The sequence below is a fragment of the Tachyglossus aculeatus genome, chromosome 2, assembly GCF_015852505.1.
Source record: "Tachyglossus aculeatus isolate mTacAcu1 chromosome 2, mTacAcu1.pri, whole genome shotgun sequence".
NCBI lineage: Eukaryota > Metazoa > Chordata > Mammalia > Monotremata > Tachyglossidae > Tachyglossus > Tachyglossus aculeatus.
The window spans coordinates 175,376,711-175,395,147 of NC_052067.1; the positions used below are offsets into that span (position 1 = coordinate 175,376,711).

An 18,437-nucleotide genomic window follows, 5' to 3' on the forward strand; every position below is an offset into this window, starting at 1 on the left:
CCATTTTATAGATGAGGCAACTGAGGCATGGAGAAGTGAAGTGATTTCCCCAAGGTAACACAGCAGGCAAGTGGTGGAGCCGGGATTAGAATCCAGGTCCTTCTGATTCGCAGGCCCAGACTTAATCCAGTAGGCAACACAGCTTCTAACTCACATGACCAGCTCTGCCAACTGTCAGCTGTGTGACTTTGGGCAAGTCACTTAACTTCTCTGTGCCTCAGTTCCCTCATCTGTAAAATGGGGATTAAGACTGTGAGCCCCCTGTGGGGCAAACTGATCTCCTTGTAACCTCCCCAGTGCTTAGAACAGTGCTTTGCACATAGTAAGAACTTAATAAATGCCATTATTATTATGACCAGACTGAGGCCTGTTTCCTCAAGGTTCTGCCCAGATCGGCTACACCCCCTAGCCCAACATGCCCTCCCCAGCTTCAGATCCGTATGGGGCTCTGCAGCCTGGCAGGAGATGAGACGAGAGAAGCGGCTTGGCTTAGTGGAAAGAGCATGGGCTTGGGAGTCGGAAGTTGTGGGTTCTAATCCTGCCTCCGCCACTTATCAGCTGTGTGACTTTGGGCAAGTCACTTCACTTCTCTGTGCCTCAGTTACCTCATCTGTAAAACGGGGATTAAGATTGTGAGCCCCCCGTGGGACAACCTGATTACCTTGTATCTACCCCAGTGCTTAGAACAGTGCCTGGCACATAGTAAGCGCTTAACAAATACCAGCATTGTTATTATCATTATTATTTTTATATTGGGTATTTATTCATTCATTCAATTGTATTTATTGAGTGCTAACTGTGTGCAGAGCACTGTACTAAGCGCTTGGGAAGTACAAATTGGCAACAAATAGAGACGGTCCCTACCCAACATTGGGCTCGGGCAGGGGAGAACAGGTTATTATTCTCCTGCAGGGGTGTAAGAGCTGCCCTGTGCACAAATCCCTAGCTGTTGCCCAGCCAGCTGAAGGGTGCTTTCCTTTGCCCCTCTTGCGGCACGGCTATCCCTCTCTCTTCTCAGAACAAAACCAACAATAATAATAATAATAACAATAACTGTGGTATTTGTTAAGCACTTACTGTCAAACACTGTACTAAGCGCTGGAGTAGATACAAAATAATCAGGCTGGACACAGTCCATGTCCCACATGAGGCTCACAGCTTAAGTAGGAGGGAGAACAGGCATGAATACCCATTTTACAGATGAGGAAACGGGCTCAGAGAAGTGAAGTGACTCACCCAAGGTCACAAAGCAGACAAGTGGTGGGGCTGGGATTAGAACAAGCACGGCTCAGTGGAAAGAGCCTGGGCTTTGGAGTCAGAGGTCATGTGTTCAAATCCCAGCTCCGCCAAGGGTCAGCTGTGTGAATTCAGGCAAGTCACTTAACTTCTCTGTGCCTCAGTTACCTCATCTGTAAAATGGGGATGAAGCCTGTGAGCCCCCCGTGGGACACCCTGATCACCTTGTCACCTCCCCAGCGCTTAGAACAGTACTTTGCACATAGTAAGCACTTAATAAATGCCATTAAAAAAAAAAAAAACAGGTCCTCTGATTCCCAGCCTGTGCTCTTTCTGCTAGATCACGCTGCTTCCATTCCTGGGCTGTCTGGCCCTCGCTGACCATATTAACATTGTCCTTAAAGTTCTTTCTTCCTTCCTCTCCCACTTTCTCCTTCTCAATCCCTCTTCCTCTCCTCCCTCCCTCTGTCTCCCTTTCCCTCTTTCCTCCTCCCTCCCCTTCCCACTGTGTCTCCTCTCCCATCCTCCCTCCATCACCCATCCTTCCCTCTTTTAGACTGCGAGCCCACTGTTGGGTAGGGACTGTCTCTATATGTTGCCAACTTGTACTTCCCGAGCTCTTAGTACAGTGCTTTGCACACAGTAAGCGTTCAATAAATACGATTGATGATGATGATGATGATGATTCTCCCTCCAACACCCACTGCTTCCCTGCCTCTCCCCATGGCTCCCTCACCTTCCCCGACCCCAGGACACTCCACTCTCTCCCTGCAGCAGAGAATGGCGTCCCCTATCCCCGGGTCCAGGGCCGGGCCGACTGACACTGGCAGGGCAGGGCACTGTGCCCGGGCCTCTGCCCGCTCACCTCGGGGCAGGGTTTGGAAGTAGGCCTTTCCTCCGTAGGGGCCGTGGCCGGCGGCACTCCGGGCCCTCACCTGGAAGGCGTAGACGTGGCCGGGGCTGAGCTGGGCCACGGTGGCCACGTTGGTCTCACTGGTCAGTGTGGAAGAGCTGGCCTCATCCTCTGCCTGCACACCCACACAGCGACTCTCACCCCCCGCGCTCCCCCTATCCACCAAACCTGACCCCTGACCCCACCCTGGCCCCACCCCATCCCATTCTAGATGACAGCCCCTCCACCAACCCTGCTTCCCCACTCCCGCCCCCCTTCTCGCCTCAGACCCCCATCCACTGCTACCACCGCCCGCCTCCAACCCCCAACCCCTGCCCCCCACCCACTGTCGCCTCTCCAATCCCCCCCCACACCCAACCCCCGCCCTCTCTCCACACCCACCTGGTCGCAGTAGCGTAGCTGATAGTCCAGGATGAGGCCGTTAGGCTGGTCAGGCTGCGGCCACGATACTGTGATGCTATCGGCTGCCCTGCTCACCTGGTGGACCACGGGGACAGCCGAGGGCACTGTGCGGGGGGTTGAGGGGGGGCCTGGGTTAGGGTTAGGGTTAGGATTACCCTAACCCCAGAGGTGAGGCAAAGGGGTCAGCTCTAGCCCAGGGGCACCCCACCCCCCTTGAAGGCACACGGTACTGAGGGGAAGAGGGAGGAGCTGGACCGGTGGGGGACAGCATCCAGAGTGGGAGTCTGTCCAGCACGGGGGTGGAGCGAGAGAGAGAGAGAGAGAGAGAGAGAGAGAGAGAGAGAGAGAGAGAGAGAGAGAGAGAAAGAGAGAGAGTGTGTGTGTGTGTGTCCGTGAGTGTGTCTGTGTTTGTGTGACTGTATGTGCGTCCTTGACTGTGTGATTATGTGTGTGATTATTACATTGCCAAGATCCGCCCTTTCCTCTCCATCCACACCGCTACCCTTCTCGTTCATGCTCTCATCCTATCCCGTCTGGACTACTGCATCAGCCTTCTCTCTGATCTCCCATCCTCGTGTCTCTCCCCACTTCAGTCCATACTTCACGCTGCTGCCCGGATTGTCTTTGTTCAGAAACGCTCTGGGCATGTTACTCCCCTCCTCAAAAATCTCCAGTGGCTACCAATCAATCTGCGCATCAGGCAGAAACTCCTCACCCTGGGCTTCAAGGCTCTCTATCACCTCGCCCCCTCCTACCTCACCTCCCTTCTCTCCTTCTACAGCCCACCCCGCACCCTCCGCTCCTCTGCCGCTAATCTCCTCACCGTACCTCGTTCTCGCCTGTCCCGCCATCGACCCCCGGCCCACGTCATCTCCCGGGCCTGGAATGGCCTCCCTCTGCCATTCCACCAAGCTAGCTCTCTTCCTCCCTTCCTCCCTTCAAGGCCCTACTGAGAGCTCACCTCCTCCAGGAGGCCTTCCCAGACTGAGCCCCTTCCTTCCTCTCCCCCTCGTCCCCCTCTCCATCCCATCTTACCTCCTTCCCTTCCCCACAGCACCTGTATATATATATATATGTTTGTACATATTTGTTACTCTATTTATTTATTTACTTATTTTACTTGTACATATCTATTCTATTTATTTTATTTTGTTAGTATGTTTGGTTTTGTTCTCTGTCTCCCCCTTTTAGACTGTGAGCCTAATGATGATGATGATTATGTATGTCTGCCCTGCCCCCAGCTTCATCATCATCATCATCATCAATCGTATTTATTGAGCGCTTACTATGTGCAGAGCACTGTACTAAGCGCTTGGGAAGTACAAATTGGCAACATATAGAGACAGTCCCTACCCAACAGTGGGCTCACAGTCTAAAAGGGGGAGACAGAGAACAAAACCAAACATGCTAACAAAATAAAATAAATAGAATAGATATGTACAAGTAAAATAAGTAAATAAATAAATAGAGTAACAAATATGTACAAACATATATACATATATACAGGTGCTGTGGGGAAGGGAAGGAGGTAAGATGGGGGGGATGGAGAGGGGGACGAGGGGGAGAGGAAGGAAGGGGCTCAGTCTGGGAAGGCCTCCTGGAGGAGGTGAGCTCTCAGCAGGGCCTTAAAGGGAGGAAGAGAGCGAGCTTGGCGGATGGGCAGAGGGAGGGCATTCCAGGCCCGGGGGATGACGTGGGCCTGGAGCTGAGGCGAGGAGAGAGGGCAGAGGGGTGGAGGGAGGGGAAACGGGAGAGAGCCGGGGTCCCTGTCCCACAGGGAGCTCACAGTCTTAATCCTCATTTTACAGATGAGGAAACTGAGACTCAGAGAAGTGAAGTGACTTGCCTAAGATCATGGAGCAGACAAGTGGCGAAGCAGGGATTAGAACCCACAACCTTCTGACTCTCAGACATGCGCTCTATCCACTATGCCACACTGGAAGAACAGCTAAAACACTAGTTCTCTTTTTTGTCTCTGTCTTGGTCTCTGTCTCGGCCTCTCTCCTCCTATCTCGGTCTCCATCACGCATGCTCTCTCTTTGGCCTCTGTCTCTATCTTCCTCTCGGTCTCTGCCTTGGCCTTGCTCTCAGTCCCTAACTAGGACCTTCTCTCTGTTTTGGGGTCACCCCTTGCGACGACCCGGGTGCGGAGCTGAGTTGGGGGGACCAGCCTTAGAGAGGGGAGGAACAGAGCAAGGAGGAGAAGGAGGAGGAGGGGGTGGGAGAGGGAAGGTGGGAGCAGGGTCTCACCCGCATGGCTGGTGGTGACGTTGACAGGGGTGGCCTGGGGCGGGTCAGGGCTGAGCTCGGATACCCCGTTGACGGCCTGTACCTCTAGCGTGTAGGGCACGTGTGGCCGCAGCCCCGCCACGAGCACGCGGCTCTCCGAGAGGCCGCGCTGGCACGGGTCGAAGCGCACCCCGTCCCCGCAGCGTCGGCAGACGGTGCCCTCGCACTCCTTGCACACCACGTTGAACACCACGTCTCCTCGCCCCCCCAGATCCAGGGGCAGCCGCCAGTGTAGCAGAACCTCAGAGCCCTGGATCTCAAAGCGCAGGTCCTGGGGAGCCGATGGGGGGCCTGAGGAAGTGTGGGGGAGGAGAAGAGCGAGGTGACAGGCCAGGAGGGGAAAGATAAGGTGCCCAAGGGATGAAGAGGGGGGAGCCATCATCAGCCAAATCCCCCTGAGCTCTCCCTCTCCTCCCTCCCCCACCCCTTGGCACCCCCAGATGGGCTCCTCACCTGTGCAGGGGGCATCCGGGGGATCCGAGCCGGGCCGGAAGAAACCACTCAGACAGGGGCAGACGGGGGTCCCGGGCTCTGGGGCCTGGCTGCGGGGAGGGCAGGGGGTGCACAAGGCATCTCCCGCTGCGGCCTTGAATGAACCCACGGGGCACGCTGTGGAGATATACGGCGGTGGTTCTGAGCCCACGGGCAACCCAGCAGCCCAGGCCCCGCCAGATATCCGGTCTCCCTGCCTGCTGCACCCTCTCGGTTTCCCTCCATCCCATGCTGGGCCCCGTCCCTGGCCTCGTCTGATAAGCAGCTTGGCATAGTGGAAAGAGCACAGGCTTGGGAGTCAGAGGATGTGGGTTCTAATCCCGTCTCCGCCACTTGTCTGCTGTGTGACCTTGGGCAAGCCACTTAACTTCTCAATGACCTCATCTGTAAAACGGGGATTAAGACTGTGAGCCCCACGTGGGACAACCTGATTACCTTGTACCTACCCCAGCACTTAGAACAGTGCGTGGCACACAGTAAGCACTTAAATACCATCATCATCATCAAAGTAGGGGCAGCTCACACTGCGGGTTTGGGCCACAGGACAGAGCGAAAGGCTAAAAGTTTGGGGATCTTCAGAGATCAGGACGGGGAGTTTGCAGTTGAGGGGAAACACTAGGGGCAAGCTGCGGGAGGAGTGCAGACTCTGGGGAGGAGGCGGGTCTCACCTCAAAAGTCTGGGAATACTACTACTAATAAAAATGATGGTATTTGTTAAATGCTTACTATGTGCTAAGCACCGTTGTAAGCACTGGGGGAATCGGTTTGGACGCAGTCCCTGTCCCACATAGGGCTCACAGTCTTATTCCCCATTTTATAGATGAGGGTACTGGGGCACAGAGAAGTGAAGTGGCTTGCTCAAGGTCATATAGCAGACAACTGGCAAAGCCGGGATGAGAACCCATGACCTTCTAACTCCCATGACCTTCTAACTCCCAGGCCCGGGCTGTATCTACTAGGCCAAGGGAAGTTGGGCGGATCTCTCCCCTCAGTAGGCAGCGAGGGGGTCATCTCACCTCAGCAGGCTGGGGGGAAAGGCGGGGCTCACCTGAGTGGTTTATGGAGTGGGGGTTCATCTTAGGGATTTGGGGGGGGTGTCAGCTCGGCAGTCTGGGGGACAATGCGGGGGCTTACCTTGGCAGTTTGTGGGGGTGGGGGTGTCTCACCTAGACAGGCCTGCTCCTCAGCAGCGGGCTGGAAGCCGGACCGGCAGTGGCAGCGGCCCACCGGCACCATCCACTCGCCCTCGCCGTTACAGTGCAGACGTGGGGAACTCCCGGGCCCGGGTCCCACCCCGCCGGGCGGGCCTTCCGCCTCAGGCTCTGCCTGCGCCACACACGTGCCCGCCGCCTCCACCAGCGACGCCCGCTCCCCGCCGGCCCGCGTCTCCGGGAAGGCCGCGAAGGCGTGCAGCACGGCGGGGCATTTGTAGGCGAACACCTGGACGGCCACAAGCGACAGGCAGGCGCCCGTGTCCTGGAAGGCCAGGTAGAAGCCACGCTGGCTCAGCGGGCCAAAGCCACGCTCCTTGATGTTCAGGCCCGGGCCGGGCCGCCGCCAGGCCCGGTCCTCTGTCCCCACGGCCCACACGGCTCCTGCTGCCGAGGGCGGGGGCGCGGGGAAGCTCTCGTCCGCCGCGATGGTGTCCACCTTGATCCAGGGCCCTCGGTGCCAGGCCGGGCCCGCGGGGCCGTCGCCGTCCGCTTGGCGGTAGTACAGGGTGAAGGTCTCGCGGCAGGTGGGACCCCCGGCGGGGCGACCCCCGGCCCCGAGGCTGGCACAGGCCCGTACCGAAAAGAGCAGCCGCACGTGGGCCCGCTGCGCCCCATGCCGCTCCACGAAGTGGGTCCGCAGCCAGTTGTCCTGCTCGCCCCCTGGGCCCGCCACGTGGCACGCCTCGAAGGTCCGCGCGGGGAGCCGCTGGTCATCCAGGACGCTGACCTCGTCCCACTGCAGGTAGATCAGGGAGGTGCCATCAGGAGGCTGCTGGTGGGCTGGGGGAGGGACTGGGGCTGGTCAGGAAAGGGGCAGGGGGCAGGGCAGTGGCTGGGGGGCTGGGGCAGGGGCTGGGGGGCAGGGACTGGGCTCTGGGCGAGCCGTGATCGAACAACCTGTACCTGGCCTGCTCTCTCCGTGGGGATGTGAGCCCTCCCCTCCACCACACCCCCACATCCTGCTCCCTTCCCTCTATCCAGAGGTCATGACCCGGAATCTCTGCCCTCTCCAGAGCCCGTGGAGCAGGCAGTGAGCCCGTGGAGCAGCCAGCGGGAGGGGGAGTGGCATCCCGAGCTGACACCCGGAACCGGAGGTACCCACGCTGCCTGGAGGATAGGTGAGCCAGCCGATCTCGGAAGTCGCCCCCGTCGTGTCCAGCAGCATCTCTAAACCCGAGAAAATCGGGAAGTCGTATGGCTCCCTCCCCTTCCACCACTCTCCTCCCAGCCCTTCACGCCTCCATCCTTCTCCACTCCTCCAATTCTCCCCTCCTCCATCCCTCTCTTCCCGTCCCTCCACCCCGCCACCACGCACCTTCCATCCCTCCGCTCTCCCCTCCATCCCCACCTTTCATTCCCCATCCCTCTCCCTTCCTCCCTTCATCCCTCTCCTATCTTCCTTCCCTCTGCCCTCTCCCCTGCCCTCTCTCCCCTCCATCCCCCCATCCCTCTCCCCTCCTCCCTTCATCACTCTCCCCCCACAGAGCGCCTTCCATTCCTCCCACTCCACCCCTCTCTCATCCTCCCTCTATCCCCCTCCACTCACCTTCCATCCCCTCTCTCTCCCCTCTGCTCCCACCTTCCTCCCCTTCCCCCTCCTCTCTCCATCTCCCACCAGGCACTTTCCATGCCCCCCTTCCCTCCACCCCCACCTTCCGTCCCCCTTTTCCCCTCCCCACTCGTTTCACACAGAGAAGCAGCATGGCCTAGTGAATACAGCAGGGGCCTGGGAGTCAGAAGGTCATGGGTTCTAATCCCCACTCCGCCACTTGTCTGCTGTGTGACCTTGAGCAAGTCACTTCACTTCTCGGTGCCTCAGTTACCTCATCTGGGAAACGGGGGTTGAGACCGTGAGCCCCACATGGGACAGGGATTGGGTCCAACCCAATTTGCTTGTATCCACCCCAGCACTTAGTACAGTGCCTGGCATGTAGTAAACACTTAACAAATGTCATAATTGTGATGATATTATTATTCCTCTCTCCCCACCATCTCTCCAGCCTCCATCTCCCCTGCCCCTTTCGTCCCCCATCCAGACTCCCCATAGCAGGACACCTGGACCAATTCCATCACCCCGGCCTCGGGTCCAACCCCCCACAGCCCAGCCCCCTTTCCCCCTCACCGACAGGCTTCTCCTGTTCCCCCCGACCCTGGGTAGGTGAAAAGTCACTGGCCCGTTCAGAGCTCTCTTCCTTCTCCCATCTCTCCTCCATCCCATGTCTCCACCCCCTATTCCTCCATGCCCAGTCTCCTCCCAGCCTTCCCAATTCCCAGATCCTGGGGTAGGGGCGAGGGTGGGGACGGGGTCTCCTTACCTTCCAGGGCTGCTGTGGGAGGCAGGAGGCCGAGCGCCCAGAGGCACAGATGAAGACGCAGGAACGGGGCCCACATCCCCCGACCTGTGCCCCACGGCCCGGTGAGGTTCTTAGCAACCATGGGGTATCTGTGAGGGTCTCATCATCTTCCCAACTGGTGGAGGGTGGGGCGGGGAGGAGGTTGATGCTCTTTCCGGACTCCGGGGTCAGCTCCTGGGGGGGCACACAAATGGAAAAGGGAAAGGGACGGCTACAATTATTCCTCACCAGATACCCCATCCCCCGGATTCCTCCCCTTCTCCCCTCGCCCAATGCCCTCCCCCGGGAATCTCCACCCCTCCGGACTATTCTCCTCTCTTCGAAGACCCCATCTCCCGGAAACCAGAACACCCCCCGGCGTTTCCTTGGATATTATGTGCTCTCGGACACCTCATCTTCTGTACACCTCCACCTGTAAAGTGTGAGCTCCTTGTGGAAAGAGACTGTCTACTACTACTACTAATAATGATGACGGTATTTGTTCAGCGTTTAGTATGTGCTAAGCACTGTTCTAAGTGCTGGGGTAAACCCAACGCAATCAGGTTGTCCCACGTGGGGCTCACAGTCACGTGCCCAAGGTCACAGAGCAGAAAGGTGACGGGGCCCGGGATTAGAACCCACAACCTCTGACTCCCAAGCCCGTGGAAAGAGAAAATGCTGGGGAGAGGATTCAGGGGGAGGGGAGCTGGGGGGAAGGATGCTGGGGGGGATTCAGGGGAGGGGAGGCTGGAGGGAGGATTCAGGGGGAGGGGGCTCTGGAGGGAGGGTTCAGGGGGTGGGGCTCTGGGGGGAGGATTCAGGGGGAGGGGGCGCTGGGGGGAGGATTGAGGGGGAGGGGGCGCTGAAGGGGCAGGGTGGAGGGCTCGGGGGCAGAGGCAGAGGCAGAGGCTGGTGGCAGAACGCAAGCCTCGGGTGTGGGTGTGGTGGGGCCGGATGGGCCGGGGGTCAGCCCGGGGAGGGGTCACAGAGCTGGGGAGCCCCCCCACCCCCGGCTGCCGGTACTTCATTAATAAAATTAAATCCATCAGGTCCGACCTCCCCAAAGTCACTTCCCCTCCCCTTCTCCAACCCCCCGGCTCTCAACACTCTCCGCTACTCTCCCATCCTTCCCAGCAGTATCCTCAGAGGAGCTCTCCTCCCTCCTCTCAAGTGCTACTCCGGCCACCTGTGCTTCTGCCCCATTCCCTCTCATCTCATAAAATCTCTCGCTCGGTCCCTTCTCCCCTCCTTCACTTCCAACTTAAAACGGCTCACTCTTCACTGGTTCCTTCCCCTCTGCCTTTAAACATGCCCATGTCTCTCCCATCCTAAAAAAACCCTCTCTTGACCCCACCTCACCTTCTAGTTATCGCCCCATCTCCCTCCTGCCATTCCTTTCCAAACTCCTTGAATGAGTTGTCTACACACGCTGCCTAGAATTCCTCAACAACAACTCTCTCCTCGACTCCCTCCAGTCTGGCTTCCGTCCCCTACATTCCACGGAAACTGCCCTCTCAAAGGTCCCCAATGACCTCCTGCTTGCCAAATCCAACGGCTCATACTCTATCCTAATCCTCCTCGACCTCTCAGCTGCCTTCGACACTGTGGACCACCCCCTTCTCCTCAACACGCTATCTGACCTTGGCTTCACAGACTCCGTCCTCTCCTGGTTCTCCTCTTATCTCTCCGGTCATTCATTCTCAGTCTCTTTTGCAGGCTCCTCCTCCCCCTCCCATCCCCTTACTGTGGGGGTTCCCCAAGGTTCAGTTCTCAGTCCACTTCTGTTCTCAATCTACACTCACTCCCTTGGTGACCTCATTCACTCCCATGGCTTCAACTATCATCTCTACGCTGAAGACACCCAAATCTACATCTCTGCCCCTGCTCTCTCCCCCTCCCTCCAGGCTCACATCTCCTCCTGCCTTCAGGACATCTCCATCTTGATGTCTGCCCGCCACCTAAAACTCAACATGTCCAAGACTGAACTCCTTGTCTTCCCTTCCAAACCCTGCCCTCTCCCTGACTTTCCCATCACTGTTGACGGCACTACCATCCTTCCCGTCTCACAAGCCCACAACCTTGGTGTCATCCTCGACTCCGCTCTCTCATTCACCCCTCAAATCCAAGCCGTCACCCAAACCTGCCAGTCTCAGCTCCGCAACATTGCCAAGATCCGCCCTTTCCTCTCCATCCAAACCACTACCCTGCTCATTCAAGCTCTCATCCTATCCCATCTGGACTACTGCATCAGCCTTCTCTCTGATCTCCTATCCTCGTGTCTCTCCCCACTTCAATCCATACTTCATGCTGCTGCCCGGATTGTCTTTGTCCAGAAACGCTCTGGGCATGTTATTCCCCTCCTCGAAAATCTCCAGTGGCTACCAATCAATCTGCGCATCAGGCAGAAACTCCTCACCCTCGGCTTCAAGGCTGTCCATCACCTCGCCCCCTCCTACCTCACCTCCCTTCTCTCCTTCTACAGCCTTGCCCGCACCCTCCGCTCCTCTGCCGCTAATCTCCTCACCGTTAGGCCTCTTTCTCACCTGTCCCGCTGTCGACCCCCGGCCCACGTCATCCCCCTGGCCTGGAATGCCCTCCCTCCCAACATCCGCCAAGCTAGCTCTCTTCCTCCCTTCAAGGCCCTACTGAGACCTCACCTCTTCCAGGAGGCCTTCCCAGACTGAGCCCCCTCCTTCCTCTCCCCCTCCTCCCCCTCTCCATCCCACCGTCTTACCTCCTTCCCTTCCCCACAGCACCTATATATATGTATATATGTTTGTACATATTTATTACTCTATTTATTTATTTTACTTGTACATATCTATTCTATTTTATTTTGTTAATATGTTTGGTTTTGTTCTCTGTCTCCCCCTTCTAGACTGTGTGCCCACTGTTGGGTAGGGACTGTCTCTGTATGTTGCCAACTTGTACTTCCCAAGTGCTTAGTACAGTGCTCTGCACACAGTAAGTGCTCAATAAATACGATTGATTGATTGATTGATTGATTGGGAGCAAGAGCAGAGACAGCGGGGTCAGTGGTGTCTGCAGGGCTGGCAAGGACCGGGCTTTACCATCCGCCGCCTCGGTGGCCGTTCCTCCGCCACCCTGCCCAAGCCCCCCGGGCCCCCCTATCCCCGATCCCCCAGGGTAACCTTCTCCCTGGGCCTCCAGCTTGCCTGGCTCGCGTCCTGCCTCTGGCCTGAAACACCCTCCCTCCTCATGTCAGACAACCACTCTTCCCCGCCTTCAACGCCCTACTGAAGGCGCACCTCCTCCAAGAGGCCTTCCCAGACCAAGCCACACTTTCCTCAACTCCCCCTCCCTTCCACATCCCCTTGACTCGCTCTTTTTGCTCTTCCCCCAACTCCCTGCTCCGCAGCACTTATGCATATATGTATATAGCTATAATTTTGTTTATATCAATGCCTGTTTACTTGTATTGAAGTCTGTCTCCCCTCCACTAGATTATGATCTCACTGTGGGCAGGGATTGTCTCTCTATTTCTGCATTGTACTTTCCAAGCGCTTAGTAGTGTTCTGCACACAGTAAGCACTCAGTAAATGCGATTGAATGAATGAAGCCCCAACATACCCCACATAACCCTTATTTGGCAGGGCCGCCAGGCCGGACTGCAATTCCTTAGTGGGCACAGATGTCCCCTGTCTGCACACCACACACACGTCTCTCTCATCCCCACCATAAACCTCACCCCGCTCCTCAGAAGTCAGCTGTCAGCTGTCCCCATGGCACCTTCTCTGCTTCTGGCAGGGGAGCCCTCTGTCTTCTTCCTCCCTCCCTCCCTCCCTCCTTCTCTGCTTCCTTCCAATAATAATTACTATTATGGTGTTTGTTAAGCGCTTACTATGTGCCAAGTACTGTTCTAAGCACTGGGGTAGATACATGGTAATCAGGTTGTCCCACGTGGGGCTCACAGTCTTCATTAGAGAAGCGGCGTGACTCAGTGAAAAGAGCACGGGCTTTGGAGTCAGAGGTCAGGGATTCAAATCATGGCTCCGCCAATTGTCAGCTGTGTGACTTTAGGCAAGTCACTTAACTTCTCTGTGCCTCAGTTCCCTTATCTGTAAAATGGGGATTAAGACTGTGAGCCCCACGTGGGACAACCTGATCACCTTGTAACCCCCCAGTGCTTAGTACAGTGCTTGGCACATAGTGCAAACAGTGGTTTGCACATAGTAAGCGCTTAACAAATACCATCATTATTATTATTATTATCCCCATTTTACAGATGAGGGAGCTGAGGCACAGAGAAGTGAAGTGGCTTCCCCAAGGTCACAAAGCAGACAAACTGCAGAGCCGGGATTAGAGCCCACATCCTCTGACTTCCAAGCCTGTGCCCTTTCCACTAAACCATGCTACTTTTCCTCTTGCCCCGACCCTGCAGGCCTACAGATCCACCCCAATTGCAGAAACACGGATGCGGTGGGGGGGCTGCTGCCTGGAGGGGAGGCGGGAGGGCAGGGGCTCCAGAAGGAAAGAGAGTTGGGGAGGGGGTGGGTACCCAGAACATCACTCCTTCTCTTCTGAGACCCCCAGGCCTGGGCAAACACTTGGCACCTCAGCGAGCTCCTGCACAATTGACAGTATCTGCACACATGTGACCTCAATCACTCTCCTCCAAGCACTCAATCTCAGAGGCAATAATGACGATGATGATAATAAAAATCATATAGTATAATAATACATAACAAATAATATAGTATTTGTTAAGCACTATGTCTCACACTGTAGTCAATTAATCAAAGGAATTTATTGAGTGTTTATTGTGTGCAGAGTACTTACTGTACTAAGTGCCTGGGAGAGTACAGTATAACAGAGTTGGTAGATACATTCCATGTCCATAATAAGCGTTCAGTCTAGAGCTCTGAATGCTGGGGCAGATACAAGATAATCAGATTGGACACGGTCCCAGTCTCCACCTGGGGATCAGGTATTTATACCCCATTTGACAGATGAGGAAGCTGAGCCACAGAGAAGTTATTATTATTATAATGGCATTTGTTAAGTGCTTACTATGTGCCAAGCACTGTTCTAAGCACTGGGGAGGGTACAAGGTGATCAGGTTGTCCCACGTGGGGCTCACAGTCTTAATCCCTGCTTAGAGAAGCAGCGTGGCTCAGTGGAAAGAGCCCGGGCTTTGGAGTCAGAGATCATGGGTTCAAATCCCGGCTCCGCCACTTGTCAGCTGCGTGACTTTGGGCAAGTCACTTAACTTCTCTGTGCCTCAGTTACCTCATCTGTAAAATGGGGATGAAGACTGTGAGCCCCACGTGGGACAACCTGATCACCCTGTAACCTCCCCAGCGCTTAGAACAGTGCTTTGCACATAGTAAGCGCTTAATAAATGCCATTATTATTATTATTATTATTATCCCCATTTTACAGCTGAGGTAACTGAGGCACAGAGAAGTTAAGTGGCTTGCCAAGGTCACACAGCTGACAAGTGGCGGAGTCGGAATTCGAACCCATGATCTCTGACTCCCAAGCCCAGGCTTTTTCCACTGAGTCACGCTGCTTCTCTAGTTAAGTGACTTGCCCAGGGTCACAGAGAAGGTGAGTGGTACTGCTGTGAATAGAACCCAGGTCCTCTGGCTCCCAGACCCTGCTGCTTCTAGGCTGCTAGGCTACATTGCTTCCCTAGAAGCCTCCCGGGGAAAGGAACGGGCTGGGGAGGAGGTTCGTACTGGCCGTAGTTGTAGTAGTAATATTTACTGAGCACCCACTTGGGGCAATGCACTGGAAAGTACAGAATAATAAAGTGACAGGACCATGCATAGGGAGCTTACACTCTAATGAGGGAGACACATAAGGACATTTACAGCTAATGTGTACAGCTATTGGTACAGATATTTATTTTAAATAACTGAGTAAACCTGCACTTGAGTGCTGAGATGGGAATTCATTCAATCGTATTTACTGAGCACTTACTGTGCGCAGAACACTGTACTAAGCGCTTGGGAAGTACAATTCAGCGAAGCTGCATGGTTTAGTGGAAAGATCACGGACTTGGGAGTCAGAGGACACGGGTTCTAATCCCGGCTCCGCCATTTATCTGCTGTGTGACCTTGGGCAAGCCACTTCACTTCTCTGTGCCTCAGTTACCTCATCTGTAAAATGGGGCTGAAGACTGTGAGCCCCATGTGGGACAACCTGATTACCTTGTATCTACCCCAGCGCTTAGAACAGTGCTCGGCACATAGTAAGCACTTAACAAACACCATAGTTACTATTATTAGACTTTTAGACTGTGAGCCCACTGTTGGGTAGGGACTGTCTCTATGTGTTGCCAATTTGTACTTCCCAAGCGCTTAGTACAGTGCTCTGCACACAGTAAGCGCTCAATAAATACGATTGATTGATTGATTGATTATTATTATAAATGCTGAAGTTGCTTAGTAGGAGGATATTGCTCAGGGGGCTGGAGGATGAGCAGTGTGGTCTAGTGGAAAGGGCATGGTCCTGGGGGTCAGAGGCCCTGGGTTCTAAACCCAGCTCTGCCATTTGCCCGCTGGGTGAACTTTGGCAAGTCACTCAACTTCTCTGTGCCTCAGTGTCCTCATCTGTAAAATAGGGATTAAATACATGCCCTCTTTCCTACTTAGACTGTGAGCCCTATGGGAGCAAGGACTGTTTCTGATTTGAATAACTTGTATATACCCCCAGTTCTTAGAACAGTGGATGACACATAGTAAGCACTTAAACATAATAATCATTAATTAATCAGGGTAGGTTGCTGAAAGAGGTGGGACATGAGGAGGGCTGTAAAGGATGGGAGAGTTGGGATCGGTCTGATTCATTCCTTCATTCAATCGTCTTTATTGAGCGCTTACTGTGTGCAGAACACTGTACTAAGCGCTTGGGAAGTACAAGTTGGCAATATATAGAGATGGTCCCTACCCAACAACGGGCTCACAGTCTAGAACGAATGCAGGTGGAGGTGGGGGGATTCTGGGAGAGATGTGTCCATGGAGGCACTATAGGTCGGAGACAACTCGACAGAATAAGACAAGAAAGATTGCAACAGAGAATACTAAAGATGAATACAGACCTGGGACTGAGAGGATCTGGATTTTCAACCCAGTTTTATCACTTGCCAGCTGTGTGACCTTGAGCAAGTAGCTTAATTTTTCTGGGCCTCATTTTCCTCCACTGTAAAGTGGGGAGTCAATAACCGTTCTCCTTGTGAGCCTCGCGCTGAACTGGGACTGTGTCCAATCCGAATATCTTGTATCTACGCCAGTGTTCAGTTGAGTGCTTGGCACTTAACAATACCATAATTATCATCATTATTCCAAAGTTTACAAAGCAGGAATGGGAACCTCGCTGATTTTCACCATGACAATTTCACAGAGATTCCTCAAGGTCTCTTTAAGTACTCAGCTTTGGCTTTTACTTTCCATTTAATTTCATTAGATAAGCCTGTTTTCTAGTGTATCCGGGAATATTTTACTAATTTATCTCATTTTTCTTTTCCTTAACTACACTTCCCTCCTGTGATTATTTTTGTCACCTGTACTTCCCAAATCCTTTAGATTCAAATATTTTCTTGCCCAACATTTGACTCCCCATTCCATATTTTTTTACTGATTTACAAATAGCATCAATTACTGAGTGCAGAGCAGTGTACTAAGTGCTTCGGGGAGTACAATATAATACAAACAGACACGTTCCCTGCCCATAATGAGCTTACAGTCTAAAGGGAGAGACAGACATTATTATAAGTAAATAACTTACAGATGAAATTAATACATTGAAAATATAACAAATATATTACAGATAAACCAATCGACACCATCCTGGTAATAAAACAAGAATGCCAGAACTAAACGAGATGAAAGTGTTGTAAGAGGAGTGAAAGGAAAAAATCAGGGGAAGACTTCTCCAACTAAGTTCTCATTTCCCCTAATCCCCTGTCTTCTATGTCAACTACACACTTGATTTTGTTCCTTCAAGTGCTTAATATTCACTCCATCCTCAGCTGCACATCACTTATGTACATATCTGTCTACGCATCAGGCAAAAACTCCTCACTCTCGGCTTCAAGGCTCTCCATCACCTGGCCCCCTCCTACCTCACCTCTCTTCTTTCCTTCTACAGCCCAGCCTGCACCCTCCACTCCTCTGCCGCTAACCTCCTCATTGTATGTGTTTAATATTCACTCCACCCTCAGCTGCACATCACTTATGTACATATCTGTCTACGCATCAGGCAAAAACTCCTCATTCTCAGCTTCAAGGCTCTCCATCACCTGGCCCCCTCCTACCTCACCTCCCTTCTTTCCTTCTACAGCCCAGCCTGCACCCTCCACTCCTCTGCCACTAACCTCCTCATTGTGCCTTGTTCTCACCTGTCCCGCTGTCAACCCCCGGCCCACATCCTCCCCCTGGCCTGGAATGCCCTCCCTCTGCACATCTGCCAAGCTAGCTCTCTTCCTTCCTTCAAAGCCCTACTGAGAGCTCACCTCTTCCAGGAGGCCTTCCCAGACTGAGCCCCCCTCTTTCCTCTCCCCCTCCCCATCCCCCCTGCCCTACCTCCTTCCCCTCCCCATAGCACCTGTATATATGTTTGTACAGGTTTATTAATATATTTATTTTACTTGTACATATTTACTATTCTATTTGTTTTGTTAATGATGTGCATCTAGCTTTACTTCTATTTATTCTGATGACTTGACACCTGTCCACATGTTTTGTTTTGTTGTCTGTCTCCCCCCTCTAGACTGTGAGCCCGTTGTTGGGTAGGGACCATCTCTCGGTGTTGCCAACTTGTGCTTCCTAAGCGCTTAGTACAGTGCTCTGCACACAGAAAGTGCTCAATAAATATGATTGAATGAATGAATAGAAGGGGGAGACAGACAACAAAACAAAACATGTGGACAGGTGTCAAGTTGTCCCTGATGTGGGGAGGGAAGGAGTTCCAAGCCAGTGAAACAGTGTGATGAGGAAGCACAAATGGGAGAGATGAGAGGTATGGCCAGAATATTGGCTTGTGGCTGGGAACAGCCCAACTCTGTTATATAACAGTATAACTCTGATATACCACTCTCCAAAGCACTTAGCATGGTGCTCTGTTTACAGTAAGTGCTCAATAAATATGATGGATTGATTGATTAGGGACAGGGTGGAAGAACAAAGGGTTTCTACACAGGCTGGGTACCTCCAAGGGGCGGAACTAACACATAATCAGTAGCTCTGCGGTGTGTATGTGTTTAAGAGCATGAACGGGCACTCAATCCATAGCATTTATTGAGCATTGACTCTGCACAGAACATTGCACTAAACCCTCGGAAGGGTACAATACAGTTAGCAGAAACAATGTATCCCTGTCCTCAAGGAGCCTGGGTTTGAAGAGCGGGCAATACGTGTGCATGTCTGTGAGTGGTGGTAGGAATCTGATGCTTGTTTACTTGCTTCGATGTCTGTCTCCCCCTTTGTAGACTATGAGCCGGATGTAGGCAGGGATTGTCTCTATTTGTTGCTGAACTGTACTTCCCAAGTGCTTAGTACAGTGCTGTGCACACAGTATGTGCTCCATAAATAT

The 18,437-nt window shown here is 53.7% G+C and overlaps 1 protein-coding gene across 2 annotated transcripts in view; it reads right to left on the reverse strand.

Annotated features, from left to right (window-relative positions):
- Positions 1-18,437, reverse strand: part of EPHB6 (EPH receptor B6) — a 34,181-nt gene that overhangs the window by 4,921 nt on the left and 10,823 nt on the right. For both annotated transcript variants that reach the window (XM_038760957.1, XM_038760965.1), the window contains exons 2-8: positions 8,862-9,074; positions 7,649-7,713; positions 6,499-7,282; positions 5,294-5,449; positions 4,802-5,131; positions 2,531-2,655; positions 2,102-2,264 (exon numbers count right to left, since the gene is read on the reverse strand). In XM_038760957.1, coding sequence (XP_038616885.1) covers positions 2,102-2,264; positions 2,531-2,655; positions 4,802-5,131; positions 5,294-5,449; positions 6,499-7,282; positions 7,649-7,713; positions 8,862-8,982 — 1,744 coding nt within the window. In that variant the 5' untranslated portion in view covers positions 8,983-9,074. The remainder of the gene's footprint in view (positions 1-2,101; positions 2,265-2,530; positions 2,656-4,801; positions 5,132-5,293; positions 5,450-6,498; positions 7,283-7,648; positions 7,714-8,861; positions 9,075-18,437) is intronic.